The following is a 16,868-nucleotide window of genomic DNA, read 5'->3' as shown; positions in this document are numbered from 1 at the left end:
CAGATCTCCACTTCCTGTTTTGGAGGCACTGGAGAGCACATTAGCCACAAAGATAGACTGTCATTTGGCTTTTCTTTTTGCCTTACGTAACTATTTGGCCTACATATCACATTTACTCTTGCAAGTTCTCTCAGACAGTGATATCATAACTTCTGTTCTCCTTATAGCAACAGAATTGCAGTGCCTTCCAGTAACTTGTCAGAAACAGAACAATGTGGGCAATAGCCATCCCAGGAAAGACCTTTAAGAATTTGCTGCACTTAAACTAATGGAAAGACAGGAAAAGCCTAAGTTTCATTACATATGGACACACAGATTGGGACACCTGGGTGGCTCAGTCAGTTAAGCAACCAACTCTTGATCTTGGTTCAGGTCATGATCTCACAGTTTGTGGGTTTGAGCCTTACATCAGGCTCTGCGCTGGCCGTGTAGAGCCTGCTTGGGATTCTCTGTCTCCCTCTCTCTCTGCCCCTCTCCCAGTCACGCTCACTCTCTCTCTCAAAATAAATTAATAAACATTTTTTAAAAATAAAGATAAATGGGGGCGCCTGGGTGGCTCAGTCGGTTAAGCGTCCGACTTCGGCTCAGGTCATGATCTCATGGTTCGTGGGTTCAAGCCCCGCATCAGGCTCTGTGCTGACAGTTCGGAGCCTGGAGCCTGTTTCGGATTCTGTGTCTCCCTCTCTCTCTGCCGCTCCCCCACTCACGCTCTGTCTCTCTCTGTCTCAAAAATAAATAAACATTAAAAAAAATTTTTTTAATAAAAAAAATAAAGATAAATGGACACACAAATAATAGATCCAGACTTTCTTTTAACTTTATAATATCTCACATTTATTTTCACCTTGATCGTACTGAAGGGTCATTAGACTAACAGGTCAAGACTGACATAAGACAATGAAGGTTAGGTCAAGGATGGCAAGGTTATTGCCACGTCCTTGCCTTATTCCTGTGAGAGAGTTGCTTATCTCTCCAGGGAAACCTCTATCTTCCTTTCTAAAAAAAAAAAAAAGGGAATAATTCTACTTTCTTAATCCAACCATGACCCTCTAAATAAAATGCCTAATGGAAGACAATGTAGTTCTCCAACTGAGGTGGATTAATTCCATCCTAATGCAATCTGGAATCACAGAAGCAGTTATTAACTACCCAGTGCCTTGCCCTTAACTCAATATGTGGTTGAATTCCAAATGACCCTTTCAGAAGCCACTACCCATACCCAAAGATCATCCTTAAATAAAGAAAAACACACTCTGTCTTTGGTAAATGAAATGATGCTCTTGATCCATCATCACGAAGAGATGTATGTGAAGATATGAGTGCAAAGGATCACACCTGATACGTCACACTCAACCAATGCTTGTCCACTGACCAAAGGAATGGACTTAATTATTGAGCTAAGCTGCCCAAATGCTTGTTTCTGGCTCCTTAGAAGTCTCTCTATTCATTTGGAAGGGCCCTGGTTGGAGTTAAAGACCCAGTCTGTGCCCAAGGAATCAAAAATAAAAGGCCCCGGGGCACCTGCATGGCCGACTCTTGGTTTAAGCTCAGGACATGATCAGTTCGTGAGTTCAAGCCCCACATCTGGCTCCATACTGACAATACAGAGCCTGCTTGAGATTCTCTCTTTCCCTCTCTCTCGCTCTCTGCCCCTCCCATACACTCACTCTCTCTCTCAAAATAAAACAAAGTTAAAAAAAAAAAAAGTTTAAAACAATAAATGAATAAGAGGCCCTGCCTATACTGCCCCAATAATTTGAGTGCAGCACCTAAAGAGAGATCTCCTCAATTAAACCAAAGTTTCCAAAACTCTATGAGGATCCCTGGACAACCATGTAGAAGGGGGCACTGCTCACCTGATCGGTCCATTTTTCTCCTTGGCTTTCCTCAGTCTCAGACGTGGCAGAGGCTTTCCATGCACTGTGACAAAGTCTACTTCTGGAAGGGGAGGCTCTGAAAACAAGTCGAAAAGAGGAAAAGGGTGTGATCAGAACAAATGGAAGCATGACCAAAGTGGTCCTAATGGGGGCCATCAAAAGGAAAGTTCAAATGTAAGGACTGATGAGCATTTTCTGACATATGCTATAACACGGATGAATCTTGAAAACATGACACTAAATGAAATAAGCCAGACTTAGAAAGACATTGTATGATCCCTCCTACGTGCAATATCTAGAACAGACAAATTCATAGAAGCAGAAGTAGATTGGAAGTTGCTAAGGACTGAGGGGTGGGTAGGCAAGGGGGAGTTAATTGTGTAATGATCAACAGAATTTCTGTCTGGGGTGATGAAAAGATTGTAGAAATAGATAGTGGTGATGATTTACAATATCATGAATGTACTTAATTCTGTGCCAGAAAACAGTTACAGTGGTACATTTTATGTTATATATTTTACCACAATAAAGTTTAAAAAAAAAATAAGCAATTCCCCTGTGCTGACAGGGTGGATACAGTGGGCCTTACAGTTAACTTGGTGGACAGGTTCCAGATATGCTGGGGAAAACCAGCATATCAGACTTCTAGATCCTTCCCAATCACAGAACATTCTGTCCTTCTTTTGTTCTCTCCAGCAACCAGGTTTCCCAAATAGACTTTCCACTGGGAGGGGACTATGTTGGCTGACACCAGTGTTCTAGTATCTAACTGATAGCTACATTCACAGTATGAAGGCACCGGCCGCCATTGTGCCTTGTGGGTAACACAGCTGAGATGCACTGGGCACTAACTAAATGTACTAGCTGTTTTCTGCACAGGCCTCATCTCATATGATCTTCTCAACACTGCTATCAAGTGGATGAGATTTATAGAGGGAGAAAGGAAGAAAGACAAAGAATAAAATATGAATGCCCCCCCCTCCCAACCCTGGCCTAGAACTCTGTTACAGTGAAAGTGAGGAGTAGGAGGCCAAAATAAACACTCAAGACTCTATTTACCCAATCAGAAAATAGACTTGGGGTAGAAATTTCCAATCCAAATTATAATAAAAACTTAGACCTTCCTAGATAGATTTTAAAGCACTATCATGAGGGGCGCCTGGATGGTTCAGTCAGTTAAGCGTCCGACTTTGGCTCAGGTCATGATCTCACAGTTCACGAGTTCAAGACATTGGGTTCTGCGCTGACATCTTGAAGCCTGGAGCCTGCTTCAGATTCTGTGTCTCCCTCTCTCTCTGCCCGTCCCCTGCTTGCACTCTGTCTCTCTTTCTCTTAAAAATAAACTTAAAAAAATAAAATATGATAGTTGCCAGAGGGAAGGGGATTTGGGGGGTAGACAAAATAAGAGAAAGGGATTAAGAGGTACAATATTCTAGTTATAAAATAAATAAGACATGGGAATGTAATGTACAGCATAAGGAATACAGTCAAAAATATTGTAGCAACTCTGTATGGTGACAGATGGTGACTGGATTTATTGTGGTGACCATTTCATAATGTATATAAATATCAAATTATTATGTTGTATACCTGAAACTAATATAACTTGTATGCCAATCATTCCCCAATTGAAAAAAGCTCTAACAGGGTGCCTGGGTGGCTTGATCGGTTAAGCGTCCGACTTCGGCTCAGGTCATGATCTCACAGTCCGTGAGTTCGAGCCCCATGTCGGGCTCTGTGCTGACAGCTCAGAGCCTGGAGACTGTTTCAGATTCTGTGTCTCCCTCTCTCTCTGCCCCTCCCCTGTTCATGCTCTGTCTCTCTCTGTCTCAAAAATAAATAAACGTTAAAAAAAAAAATTAAAAAAAAAAAGCTCTAACAAATATGTCATTTATACATCATCAATCAACACCTTGATTAGCTACCTTTATACATCACGTACCATGGGAGGCTGGAAGAAACAGCCATGGAAGACACAGTTTCTGCTCTCCAGTTCAGACTCTAATAGTGGAGACGGTTTCAGAAACAGGCAGTACTCAGAACCATGAGAAAGTTATACACAGGGTGTTGTAGAAGGTGCAGAGGAAGGATACCTGAACAAGGGCAGGGGGCGCCGAGACCACAGAACGCAGAAATACATGTATACAGGGGCAGGAGGTGGGAGAGAGGGCAGAGACAGAACTGCAGCCCCACCAGCGTAGCTGAAAGGTTGAGCCCCGGTCTGGTAGGCAACAAAGTGGGAGGTGTGGGTAGAGGTCAGATCTGAGGTCCTGGCAATAGAATGAAGTCATTTACAGATTTCTTAGCAGATGTGTATTTTAGAAAGACAATTTAGGGGCAGCTGAGTGCCTCAGATGGTTAAGCATCCAACTCCTGACTTCACCTCAGGTCATGATCTCAGAGTTGTGAGATCAAGCCCCGAGTCAGGCTCTGAGCTGAAGGTGGAGCCTACTTGGGATTCTCTCTCTCCCTCTGCCCCTCCCCTGCTCATGGTCTGTCTCTCCCCCAAAATAAATAAATAAATAGATAGATAGATAGATAGATAGATAGATAGATAAATAAATAAATAAATAAATAAATAATAAAAAAAAAGAAATATTAGGGCACCTGGGTAGCTCAGTCAGTTAAACATCTGACTCTTGGTTTCAACTCTGGTCATATCTCATGGGTTTCCTGAGTTCAAGCCCTCGTGTTGGGCTCCACGCTGACAGTGCAGAGCCTGCTTGGGATTCTCTGTCTCCCTCTCTCTCTTCCCCTCCCCCACTTGTGCTGTCTCTATCGCTCTCAAAGCAAGTAAACGTTAAAAAAAAAAAAAAAGAAATACAATGTAGACAGCTGGTTGAAGGAGGAATTGAAAAAGAACCGAAGTACCAGTTGTCCAAAACCTTGTTAAGATGTGCCTGAGCTCTGAAGCAAGTGACAGCACTGAGAATGGAGAAGAGGGGGCAGGTGGAAGAGACACTCAGGGAAAGAGAAAACAGAACGTGGTTGGTGGAAGATAAGGAAGAGGGAAGAATCTGGGCTTTGGTTTTGACAACTGAGTCAGCAGTGATGTCATGCAAGGTCTGGAAGAGAAGTTCAGAAGCAGCTCGCTGACATGCTTGTGGAATTGTCCAGCCGGCAGTTAGAATGCAGGTCCAGACAGGAGCAAACCGTGGTGGTGCTTCACAGTCAGCTGTCGGTAGCTCCCCGGGGTGATGGGGTAAATGCACCTCAGCACCGACCACTAGGATCCCCAGGCATCTGATACCAAGTGGAAGAGTGAGAGCCCCAGTAACTTTTATTAAACAGTGCTAAATCTAGAATTCCTTCCAAAGTCACCTAGATATGGCCACATAAATTACATTTCCATAAGCCTGTGGGATTGCTAGGGACCCTGGAAGGTGACCTGGAACAGCCCCTGCTTACACAGTCAGGGTCTCACAAAAGGCCTTGGAGGTCTATGCTGTTTCCAAGAGGTGTGTGTTCCAAAGAGATTCCGAAACTCACGCCCCTGAGGAAGACGACCACCAGGTTCCCGCAGCCGCGATGGGGAGAGGAGGCTGAGGTTTGAAAAGCTTTGGCCAGGTCCTCCAGGGTAATGTGCCCCTTCCAGTCTGAGAATTTCTGCCCTCAGCCCTTCACGCTAACATTGAAATGCCCTTTCATTTGTGATGTCCTGTTGTCACAGTAAAGCAAGTGCTTTTTATCACACATTTCCTGTTTTCAGCCCAGAGGGGGATGAACTGTTCACTCTCTGAGAACCTTCCTCGGGCTCTTTTAAATTTTTCCTCTGTTTGCTCTTCTCTGATTAATAATTCCAGTTACTCTAGTCTTTTGGTTCACCTCTTAAGACTGCCCAGTTTTGCCCGTCCTCGGTACAAGCAGAACAAAGTGCTAGCTCAGCTGGGAGAAGGCAGGCCCACAGAAGGAGCTGGAAAGCCACTCCTGACTGTTTCATGCTACACTGCCCTTTGCTAGTTTCATGCCTGCAGTTAGTTCTAAATGTGCCACTGCCATCCGGCCAATTCCATCCACATGTGACTTCCAGACTGCTTTCTCTTCCAAGACCTTCCCCACCTTCTATTTTAAATAGGCTGCTTTTTTTTCACTCATGTAAAAGCTTGAACTTCATTAGGCGAGTTGTTTGCCACATTTCAAGGTTAAATAATCTTAACTTTCAGCCATGTTTTCCGAGGTGCTATTCCCAGTCCCGCGCCCCACCCCACCCCCCGGCCCCAGCTGCTGTCCTGGGTAGATGTGCTTTTCTTTACATTAGCCTCATTACTGATTTAAATCAAATCAGACCCAAGGCCAGAAATGGGTCATGTCTGGGCTGGAGAGTGTAGTTCTTCCACCCTGGGTATGTAAGATGGGGGAAGGCCCCAGAAGCAAATGACAAAGCAAATATGGGGACTGCCATGTGAGAAAACTCTGGAGAGTAAGGAGAAAAGCAGTGAAGGAGAACTTTCCCTATAAAAAATTAAATATAGCATAAAATTACAATAATTGAAATAGTATGGTACAAGCCCAGGACAAGCAAAGGAATGGAAGAAACTAGACAGTCTAGAAAGAGATCCAAATAAATAAATGAGAATATAGTGCATGGCACAGACAGTCTTTCTAAAGGTAGTATGGGGGACACCTGGGTGGTCAGTTGGTTAAGTGTCCGACTTCAGTTCAGGTCATATTCTCATGGCTTGTGAGTTTGAACCCCGCATCAGGCTCAGTGCTGACAGCTCAGAGCCTGGAGCCTGCCTCTAATTCTGTCTGTTTCTCTCTCTGCCCCTCTCCCTCTCGTGCTCTCTCTAAAAAATAAATAAATATTTAAAAAATAATAATAAAGTGGCGCCTGGGTGGCTCAGTCGGTTAAGCGTCCGACTTCAGCTCGGGTCACGATCTCGCGGTCCATGAGTTCGAGCCCCGTGTCAGGCTCTGGGCTGATGGCTCAGAGCCTGGAGCCTGTTTCCGATTCTGTGTCTCCATCTCTCTCTGCCCCTCCCCCATTCATGCTCTGTCTCTCTCTGTCCCAAAAATAAATAAACGTTAAATAAAAAGAATGGTCCTCCATTAAAAAATAATAATAATAATAATAATAATAATAATAATGTAAAAATTAAAAAAAAAGGTGGTGGGAAACTGGCTTATCATTTAGGGAAAAAAAATACCCTGTAAATTTAGCCTTATACTATATATCAATTCCAAATGGGTCTAAGTTTAAAGGCAAAAAGCAAAACTATCAAGAAGCATCAGAGGGATGGCTCAGTCAGTAGAGCATCTGACCCTTGATCTTGGGGTTGTGAGTTCAAGCCCTACATTGGGCACAGAGATTACTTAAAAAAAAAAAAAAAGACGACAACGAAGCATTAGACAATATTAGAGAATAAGAATTGATCTAATTTCAGGGTGGGGGAAGGTTTTTCTTGGCATGACCAGAGGCAGAAACTATAAAAGAATCAATAGAATTGATTACATGAAATTTTTAAATGTCTAAAATGTTAAAAAAGAATACTGACAAGAAAAATAAACAGTAAATAACCCAGGAGGTGGGTTACAATATGTATAACAAAAGGTTAATATCATTAATGTAGGCAAACTATTAAAACCAGTAAGAGAAAGGAAGTAATATAAGTGAAAATGTGTTAAAATTCCTCTAAAACACACCAACACGAATAAAAAGAACGGAAAAGAAAATTGAATCTGTGCCAAAACTAAAGCCCCAACTTTATGCTATAAATTTCAAGTAAATACAAGGAAATGACACACATAAATAAATACATACAAAGACACCGCGTTGGTTCTTTTTGAATCCTTAGCACCTCCCCAGCAGATCACACTGCACACTTGGGGAGGCATGACCAACTGAAACTGACAGCAATAGAAACAATGGTAGCTTGCACCATAAGTCAGCAGCCATTACAAGGCTGGCTACATTCCCCCTATCGATGAAGTTGTGAGACTTGGCCTTCTGGGGAGAAGGAACAATCTTCTCTTCATCTTTACATCCCCCCTTCAGCACTTAGCACAGGTCTTTGTACATAACCAGTCAATAAATATTTGCTGGGTTAAATTGTTAAATCACCCCATGCCCCTCCCACACTCTTCCACCACACACAGAAACTCTGGTTTTTAGGCTTCTGATGTAAAGAAATGTTCTCATTCATATTTTGTAAAAGCTAACGCTAATACAAACAAGAAAATAACACACCCAGCCCATTTTCCTCTGCGGTGTATCATCTTGCCTCCATGGGGCCTAGGTCAGGGTGTGGATGCTTTCAGTGAGGGGAACTGGGAGATACCCATCCCCACATAGCCATTCACTTGGAGGTTTGGGATTTAGATCTGCTAGAAAGTAGCTGGGAGAGTTCGGGGGATGAGAGAATAGGTGGCCCATGGAGGTACGGAAGGGCCATACCTTCCTTCTGGTCTAACATTACATACCCAGATGTCAAAGAACTTGTGCCCATGAAAGACTCTCAGAGAGTCCGGACAAACACAGGAACAGCTGGGATGACGGCCAGTCCCTCTCCGGACCTCTACTGCAGCTTCTGCCCCCTGGGAGCAAGGGGGACCAGCAGGAATAAGTGTGGTACCCTGGAAACAGCCCAAGGAAATAGGGTTCTCAGAGGACACAGGGGTACACTGTCCTTGGGAAGTCTATGGGTAGCCAACCACGGACAAGAAGCCTCTGGCAGAAGAACTCAACAGACTTGGTCCTGTACAGTGCTTTCTGGGGACACCCAATAGGAAGAGAGGAGATATCAGACGTGGGGGCTGTGGCTTCTAGTCCTGTGGGGGAATCAGAGCTACCCTGACTAGACCTCTCCATTCTCTCCATTAAAGGGACAGTCTGCTAATGCTCAGGACATACCTATGTTTTTGATTGCTTTCCTGAATATCTGAAAAAAGTACATTCTCTTTTTCTTTTCCCGAATGCAGGCAGAGATGGGAAATTTCCCATATTAGTTTCCAGCCTTGGTACTAAAGGGCACCTTGGGAAGGAATGGTTTCCTTGACACCCTTTCTTCCCTTTTCTCCTCCAGCATTCTTGATTCTATAATAAATATTCAACCTCAAATTATCACCGTGTTGTGTACACAAGTGGTTTAGCTTAACCTTTCCACACACATTTGTTTTCTCTCTCCCCCGCCCCCCACTTTCCCTTCTCTAGTTTTTTCTCTCTCCCTATGGGAAGACAAGCTTTCTGACTTGGCTAGAAAATAGCATAACCAACGTGTGAAAGCCCTTCTGACTCTGGGTCTACACCAAGGATGGAGTTTGCTCTTTACCCTGTCCTAAAAGGAGTGTAAGTAGTGGAGCTCTTCCGAGGAATTCAGCTCACTGGGCTCTACCTGAGGGAGCCTGTCAGCCCTGAGGCACAAGCCCTGGGAGAGGACCTGGTCTCCCCCCCCTCCCCTCAGGCCAACACGCTCTCCTTTTCTCACTCCAACACTTTCCTCTGCCCTTCAACGTGCCTAGAACTTGCACCCTCCTCTGAGGTCAGCGATATATTTAAAGCACTACTCTTCATCCTGTTCCCATCAGGAAGATTTAGTTTAATGTAAGGCATTCGGAAGGGAAATTCCATTCACTTTCCTTCTGGGAAATCAGCTGCTGAGTTTTCCAGCCCCAAATCCCTTGCCTCACATTTCTTCTGGTAAGACTGAAAAGTTCAGGATTTTATTGAAACACAGCCATATCTTAGGCAATCAAGGCATACCTCTTCCTATCAACGCATAAGGCTCTCTTTTTTCCCCTTTTATAAAAAAAAAGAGAGTTTGGGTGGTTTTTTGTTTTTTACCTTTTGAAAAGATCATAACAACTTGAATTTTTCACTTTTTTAAATTTCAAATTCTTTAAAGTAGGGTAGAGTTGGAAAATATGCAGCCGTTGTCACAAAGAACTTTTTGAAGGGTCTCAATGGACTTAAATAGCTCAACAGTGTCCCCTGGTGGCCATGAGTACAGGGTGCTTCAGCTAAGGGGGCTATAGTTAGCCTACAAAACAAGATTAAAATAAATGTCTCCTCAAGAAGAGACTCCCTTATCCAACTCAAAAAATTTGAAATACTGATTTAAATCAGCAGTACAAACCAGCCAAACACGGTAAGGACCACAGAGCAGGAAACTAAATAGGTATTCATTTGACTAAGTCACCACAGAGAGATGCCCAATTGGACATTACTTCTCCTTCCAGCCTAAAACTTAGTAAATTCTTTTTTTTTTTTTTGAAAGCCTTTCTTAACTCACCAGCCATCTCCTCAATGCCAATACCATGCAATGGCCATTCAGGGTTTGTTGTGCTATGTGCCAGCACTATCTTTACGTCTCTGCCTTCAAGGAGCTTAGTCGGGGAAAAGCAAATAAACAAGTAAACTAAAAAACACAAATTCTGGGGGTGCCTGGGTGGCCTAGTCGGTGAAGCGTCCGACTCTTGATTTGGGCCCAGGTCATGATCTCATGGTTTGTGGGTTCAAGCCCTGCGTCGGACTCTGCACTGACGGCCTGGAACCTGCTTGGGATTCTGTCTCCCCCTCTCTCTGTTCCTCCCCTGCTCTTGCAGCCTGCCCCTCCCTCCTTCCCTCCCTCTCTCTCCCCCTCTCTCTCTCTCAAAATAAATAAACGTTAAAAAAATTTTTTTAAATACAAGTTCTGAAAACAAGTTCTATGATGAAATTCACACAGGATAAGTGGATAGCGAATGATGGGGTGGAGACGGAGGTTATTTTTGAAAGGACGGGCAGGGAGAGCTTCTCTAAGGTACTGGCATCTGAGCAGAGACCTGGATGATTATAAAGAAGCCATGTGCAGAGTGTGCACCAGGAACAGTAAACAGTAAATGGAAAGGCCTGGATGCACAAACAGGTTTGACCCATCTGAGGAACAGCGAAGAAGGCAGGGGGGCAGCAGATGCTAGCGAGAAACAGAGAGAGCAGAGATGTAGTCAGGGAGGCAGGGAGCCAGACTCCATGCTTCATGGTAAGAACGTGGATTCTATTCTAATGCTAATGCAAACTCATTGGACGGTTTTGAGCTGGGGATGACACATTCTCCTATGCATTTTTAAAAGATCACTCTGACTTCTGAGTCAGAAGTCAGACTCAGACCATCTTTTTAAAGTTATGGTCTCACCATACTTGGGAGTGGGGGTGAGGGGTGGGAGACTGACAGGCACCCGTGAAAGCAGAAAGACCAGTAAGAAAGTCAGTGTAGGAGTCCAAGCAAGAGGTTGCTGACTTGGATAAGGTTGCTTTGTGGTGAAGGTGAAGATGGAGAGAAGTGGGTGGATTCCAAATATATTTTAGAAACAAAAGCAGAAGTTGGTCGGGAAGGGTAGAAGCTTTTTCGCCTGAGCAACAGGTGAACAGGAATGCCTATAACCAAGATAGGGAAGCCTGGATGGAAAATGGCTTTGAAGGTGAGAGAAGAGTTGAGAAATCAAAATCCTCTTGGACTTGTCAATTGGGTGTGCAAGAAGTTGTTTAAAAGATGACTGGATAGGGGCGCCTGGGTGGCGCAGTCGGTGAAGCGTCCGACTTCAGCCAGGTCACGATCTCGTGGTCCGTGAGTTCGAGCCCCGCGTCAGGCTCTGGGCTGATGGCTCGGAGCCTGGAGCCTGTTTCCGATTCTGTGTCTCCCTCTCTCTCTGCCCCTCCCCCGTTCATGCTCTGTCTCTCTCTGTCCCAAAAATAAATAAACGTTGAAAAAAAATTTTTTTTTTAAATAAAAAATAAAAAAAATAAAAGATGACTGGATATATGAGCATGGCACTCAGGGGAGAATCTGGGACTAGGATACATATCTGGGAATCCTCGGCATACAGGCAATATTCTTAGCTGGGCAGAGGGGGTAGATAATGAAGAAAAAGGAAGAGGAACAGGCAGAGAGGGCATCCGTAAAAGAGGACTGAGCAAAGAGGAGCCAGCAAAGAGGACTGAGAAGGAGCAGCCAGTGAGGCAGGAGGACCTAAAAGCCCAGAGAAACTGTATTTCAAGAAGGCAGGAATGCCAAATGCTATGGTGGGGGAGGGGATGGGGGGGGCGGGGAAGGGAATAAAAATTAAATAAAAACAAAATTGGGCAGCGGATTTTGCAAGATGGAGACACTTTCAGTAAAGCAGTGTGGCCAGGACAACCACCTCCAGTTTGGAAACAGTTAAAGGAAGTACCTGAAGTAAGGATGTGGAGTCTATAGAACAGACACTTCTTTCAAGGAGTTTTATGGTAAAGGGGATGCTGAAAGAAGTAGCTGGGGGGAATACGGGCTCAAAGGAAGTGAGTTTTTTAGTTTCTTTGGTTTTCATTTAAAAATGGAGATCCTACAACATGCTTGTGCAGTGCTGGGATGATTTCTCTACTGGGGATGATGACTGGGCAGGAAGGGATGGGATCCAACACACCCATTGAGGGGAGCAGTCACCTGAGGAGTGGGGACCAGAGAGAAGACAGAACACACGGTTCTGCACGAGAGTAGCAATGGGAGACTTGGGAGAGGCAAGTCCTCCGTGATGACTTCTAATTGCTCGGTGAAGTAAGAAACAAGAAGGCAATACTCCGAGTCTTAGCTCAATTCTCCCAGATTTGAAGAGAGACAAGAAAATGAGAGGAAAGTGAATTTTCCAGGGACCAGAGTGGGACTGCCTATCACTTCTCCCTGGAAAGGACAGACTCTTGAGGCACTTGCGACAGAATGACAATTAACTCATGTTACTGAGAAACAGTACTAATGAGAGAAAATTCTTTTTAGGTATGAAATGTTTGAACTATTTCAAATATCCGGAAGGAATGTAACCAGCATTCATAGACACGCTAGCCGGATTTAATTCGCATTAATGGTTTGTTTCAGCTGTCTTTTTAAGGAATAAAATATTACAGTCACAGTTACAGTAGTCTCTCCAGTTCCACGCCCTTTTTCCTCTCGCTCTTCAAGTTCATTCTTTAATGATAGGAAGCAATAGTGTTTCTCTCTATCTGGGCCCATCTACGGCTCTGTGGTGACTTCGTTCATCCGAATGCTGTTATTCAAGATTTACCTGTTATCTGGGTTGTCAGGGAGAGGACCACAGGAAATTCAGAAGACAAAGCCTGGACGTGGACACTGTAGTTGGTGCCCGGATGCAGGTCCAAGCACATCTCGGGAGCCTGACTGCTGGTAGTGATATTAAAGATTATTTCCTGGGAAAATTCCTTCTGATACCATCTCTGGCCCTGAATGTGGAACTGAAACACAGAAAAGTTCACTAGGTGAATGGCTGGCCTCGAAGGCTCCAAATGCCTCCAAACCTTTTCTCATGAGCAATCTTGCTCTTAACTCTAAAGTTCCTTCAAAAAGTGAAATACAACAGTAAACAAATATTAGAGTCGTAATACCATAAATACTGTCGCCACGATATATCAGTGCAATAAAAATAGCTTTAAATCAAAATGTGTGAAAGGCCGAGGCCCCAGTACTAACAATTTTCTTGGTCTCGTTCTCACATATACAATGCGCAATGTGAAAGGCTGCTGGCAAAACTACAGGAGCAAAGCCACAGAACATTTTCCTACAAAGAAAATGAAGGAGCGTCCAGGTGGCTCAGTTGGTTAAGCATCCGACTTCGGTTCAGGTCATGATCTCATGGCTTGTGAGTTCAAGCCCCACACGGGGCTCTGGGTGGACAGCTCAGAGCTTGGAGCCTGCTTCGGATTCTGTGACTCCTCTCTCTCTGCCCCTCCCCTGCTCACACTCTGTCTCTCTCTCAAAAATAAACAAACATTAAATAAAAGTTAAAAGAGAGAAAGAAAGCAAGAGAAAGAAAGAAAGAACAAAAGGAAGGAAGGAAGGAAGGAAGGAAGGAAGGAAGGAAGGAAGGAAGGAAGGAGGGAGGGAGGGAGGGAGGGAGGGAGGGAGGGAGGAAGGAGGGAAGGAAGCAATGAACGAAGAAAGAAAGAAAGAAAGAAAGAAAGAAAGAAAGAAAGAAAGAAAGAAAGAAAGAAAGAAGAATCTGAACTAAGCCTTCTCCAGAGCAGGACCTGAATTAGGAAATTCCAAGCTGGTCTGGTAAAACCTCGGCAGGATTCTTCTCCTCTGCCTGTCCCCTTCTGACATTCCCTCCATTTTCCTGGAATATCCCAGTACAGGGGCCAATACACATACTTTTCTGCCCACTTAAATTCTTCTAGTAGCAGCTCATCCCACGGGCTTTACCTTTCTTATTCACAACCACATCTAGCTTCAAAAATTCCCCTTGACTCCCTAGACGTTATGTTCATACCCTGGTCAGAGACACATGCAAAAGCCATGGATTCCTTCCATGGATCCTGTGTGAGCATCAGCTCTGCATCGGGCTACGTGCCCAAAGAAACTTTCATGACTTACTCATCAATCCCCAAGGTCTCTCTCTTCAAATATGCACTACAAGTGCCCATCATCTTGCTTGTGCTTGCAATTGCCACTATCAATCCGCCATTGATAATCACAGCTGTAGAAGTAGATTTTTAGGTTCACTGATATTTTTTAAGCCTCCCACACAAGACAACATCTATACATAGAGTAACTTACTGAATACATCTCCTCTGTATCAGCTGTTTTTGTACTTCTCCATCTCAAGCAGGTTTCATTAAATATTGAAATGTTACTGATGATCTGTTTTACTGCAGAGGGGAAAGAATGAGAAATCAACTTACACTCTATACAAAAATGCTACCTTTTATAGAGCATGCAGCTCCTGATCTCAGGGTTGTGAGTTTGAGCCCCACAGTAGGTATAGAGATTACTTAAAAAATAAAATCTATAAAATAGAATGCTATCTTGTCATGGAATCACTTTAACAGGGCAATTTCAGTAGTACTTTAATTTAGAAATTAGTGGTGGCAGTCTGAGAAACACCACTTTTACATTTATGTAAACTCAATCTTGATGAAAGATTTAAAATCAAAAGATACCCAATCAGAGGATCCCTTTTAAAAATTACTTAAATCCAGTCACTGCAAACTCCCCTGGTTTACTAACCTAAAACTGCAATTCGGGCTTAGACAACCTCATTTATACAGATAAGTATCAATTTCAAATTCTGAGCAGGGAGCAACAAAACACTTGAGCAGAGCATTGAGAAGTGCTCTTCTTTGAGGAACTGAAAAACGATTTGCTAAGAAGTTTCACAGCCATGATTAATAAATCATAAAGACAGCTCCCAAAGCACCTGAAAAAAAGAAAAGTCTCAAGGGAACCAAGCCTTTATTGTGTAAACCCCTGGCCCGACAGGTTCCTATGAATGAAGCCACATTGGTAGATGTGACCCTTCTTTATGGATTGGGCAGCTTTGCCCAGAGAAAACCTGTTCCACAGGTCACAAGCTGTACTTCAAATGTTGTAAGACAGAGTAGGTAAGAAAGTACAGGTGTTTCAGAATAATGGAATCTCACTATTGGGTACAGAATTTAAAGATAACTAGCAGTAGTCCAAGGAACTTTATACTTATGAAACTTCCAAAAACCGATAACCTCAATACTATTTAAGTTGCAGACCATACAAAAAGGTTGAAAGTTTCCCAATTTACTCAAGATGACTGGATATCCACAATTCCCAAATTGTGCAAGCAGTTACAAAACACACTATGCCAAACTCACTTATCATTATAAATGCAAAAACCTAAAATAAAATATTTGTAAACATAAGTCAGCAGTACCTTCAAAGAACAATACACTATGATCAAGGAAGATTTATTCCAGGAATACAGAGGTGATCATTATTGGAAAGTATTAATAGATTAAAAGGGAAAGGCCACATGGTTACTTCTACATCCATTATGGTTAACACATTTAATACATGTTCCTGACTAAAAATCTTAGTCAACTAAGATTTAATTTGATAGAAACTCCTTAATTTAAGAGTGTTTATTAGAAACCACCATCCTTGCTGGTAAAATAATGAAGCAATTTCTAGTAAAGTCAAGAACAATACAAAGATGCATGTTCTCATAGCTATTATTTAGCATTAGCTATGAGATTCTAGATGACATGGAGAGAGGCAAGAACAAAATGAGCTATAAATACCAGGAAGAAAGGGAATAACGCAACTTCCAGTAAATCTAAGAGAATCAACTGAAAACAAATATGAAATCACTTGAAAACAAGAGAAAAACACATGCAAATAATGGAGTTTGGCAAAGTGTACTCAAATATAAGAACACAGAAAAACTAGTCATTTTCAATAGATCTATAAGAACAAGTATGGTAGGCTAAAAACAGGCCCCCCCAAAATGTCCACATCCATCTGTGACCATGTTACCTTACATGGCAGAGGGACTCTGCAATTGATTAAGATAGGGAGATTATCCAAGATTATCCAGATGAGCCCAATGTAGTGACCTTGGTCCTCATAAGAGAGAGACAAGAAGATCAGGGTTAGAGAGAGATTCAAGGACAAAAGCAGCAGTTAAACCAACAAGCTTCAAAGATGGAGGATGGGGCCCAAGCTAAGGAATGTTAGTAGGATCTAGAAACTCGAAAGGACAAGGAAATTGATTCTCTCCTCCAGCTTCCAGAATGAATACACACCTGCTGACACCATCATTTTAACAGAATGGAACTGATTTGAACTTCGGACCTCCAGAACTATAAGTTCATGTTGTTTTAAGCCACTAAATTGGTGGTAATTTGTCAAACTAGCAATAGGAAACTAAAACAACAAATAAACTACAACAAAAAGATGCAGTACCCAGCCATCGCAGTTCACCGTGCCCAGCCACCGGGTTCAGATTAGTCCCAGCCACTGATGCATACCATGGCCAGCCTCATGCCCCCAGCAACACCAGCACGCAGCCCCCAGCCACCATAGTGCTTCAGGAAATCCAGTATAGAACTAGTGACCCAGCACAAATTTTGCTAACACCACCACTTGCTCTCAAGTTCCCCGGCAGGCATGCCCACCCTGCCTGGGCCCCACTAACACCACAGAGAGCAAGCACAGCCCACAACAGGCAGAGAATCAGTGCAAACAACTGCACTGAAGGGAAAAGTGATTCAGACACTAC

General features: G+C 43.3%; 1 protein-coding gene across 17 annotated transcripts in view; it reads right to left on the bottom strand.

Moving 5' to 3' along the window:
• The window catches only part of SUSD1 (sushi domain containing 1), a 286,887-nt gene that overhangs the window by 172,316 nt on the left and 97,703 nt on the right, over nt 1-16,868 (bottom strand). For all 17 annotated transcript variants that reach the window (XR_008291039.1, XR_003412801.2, XR_008291037.1 and 14 more), the window contains 3 exons: nt 14,396-14,487; nt 12,888-13,074; nt 1,857-1,953 (listed from right to left, as the gene is read on the bottom strand). Coding sequence is in view for 12 of the 17 variants with exons in the window: in XM_053204793.1 (XP_053060768.1) it covers nt 1,857-1,953; nt 12,888-13,074; nt 14,396-14,487 (376 nt within the window). In the remaining 5 variants the exon portion in view is untranslated. The remainder of the gene's footprint in view (nt 1-1,856; nt 1,954-12,887; nt 13,075-14,395; nt 14,488-16,868) is intronic.

Source organism: Acinonyx jubatus, chromosome D4 (genome assembly GCF_027475565.1).
Source record: "Acinonyx jubatus isolate Ajub_Pintada_27869175 chromosome D4, VMU_Ajub_asm_v1.0, whole genome shotgun sequence".
Classification (NCBI taxonomy): Eukaryota; Metazoa; Chordata; class Mammalia; order Carnivora; family Felidae; genus Acinonyx; species Acinonyx jubatus.
This window is presented reverse-complemented; position numbering and strand designations above follow the sequence as displayed.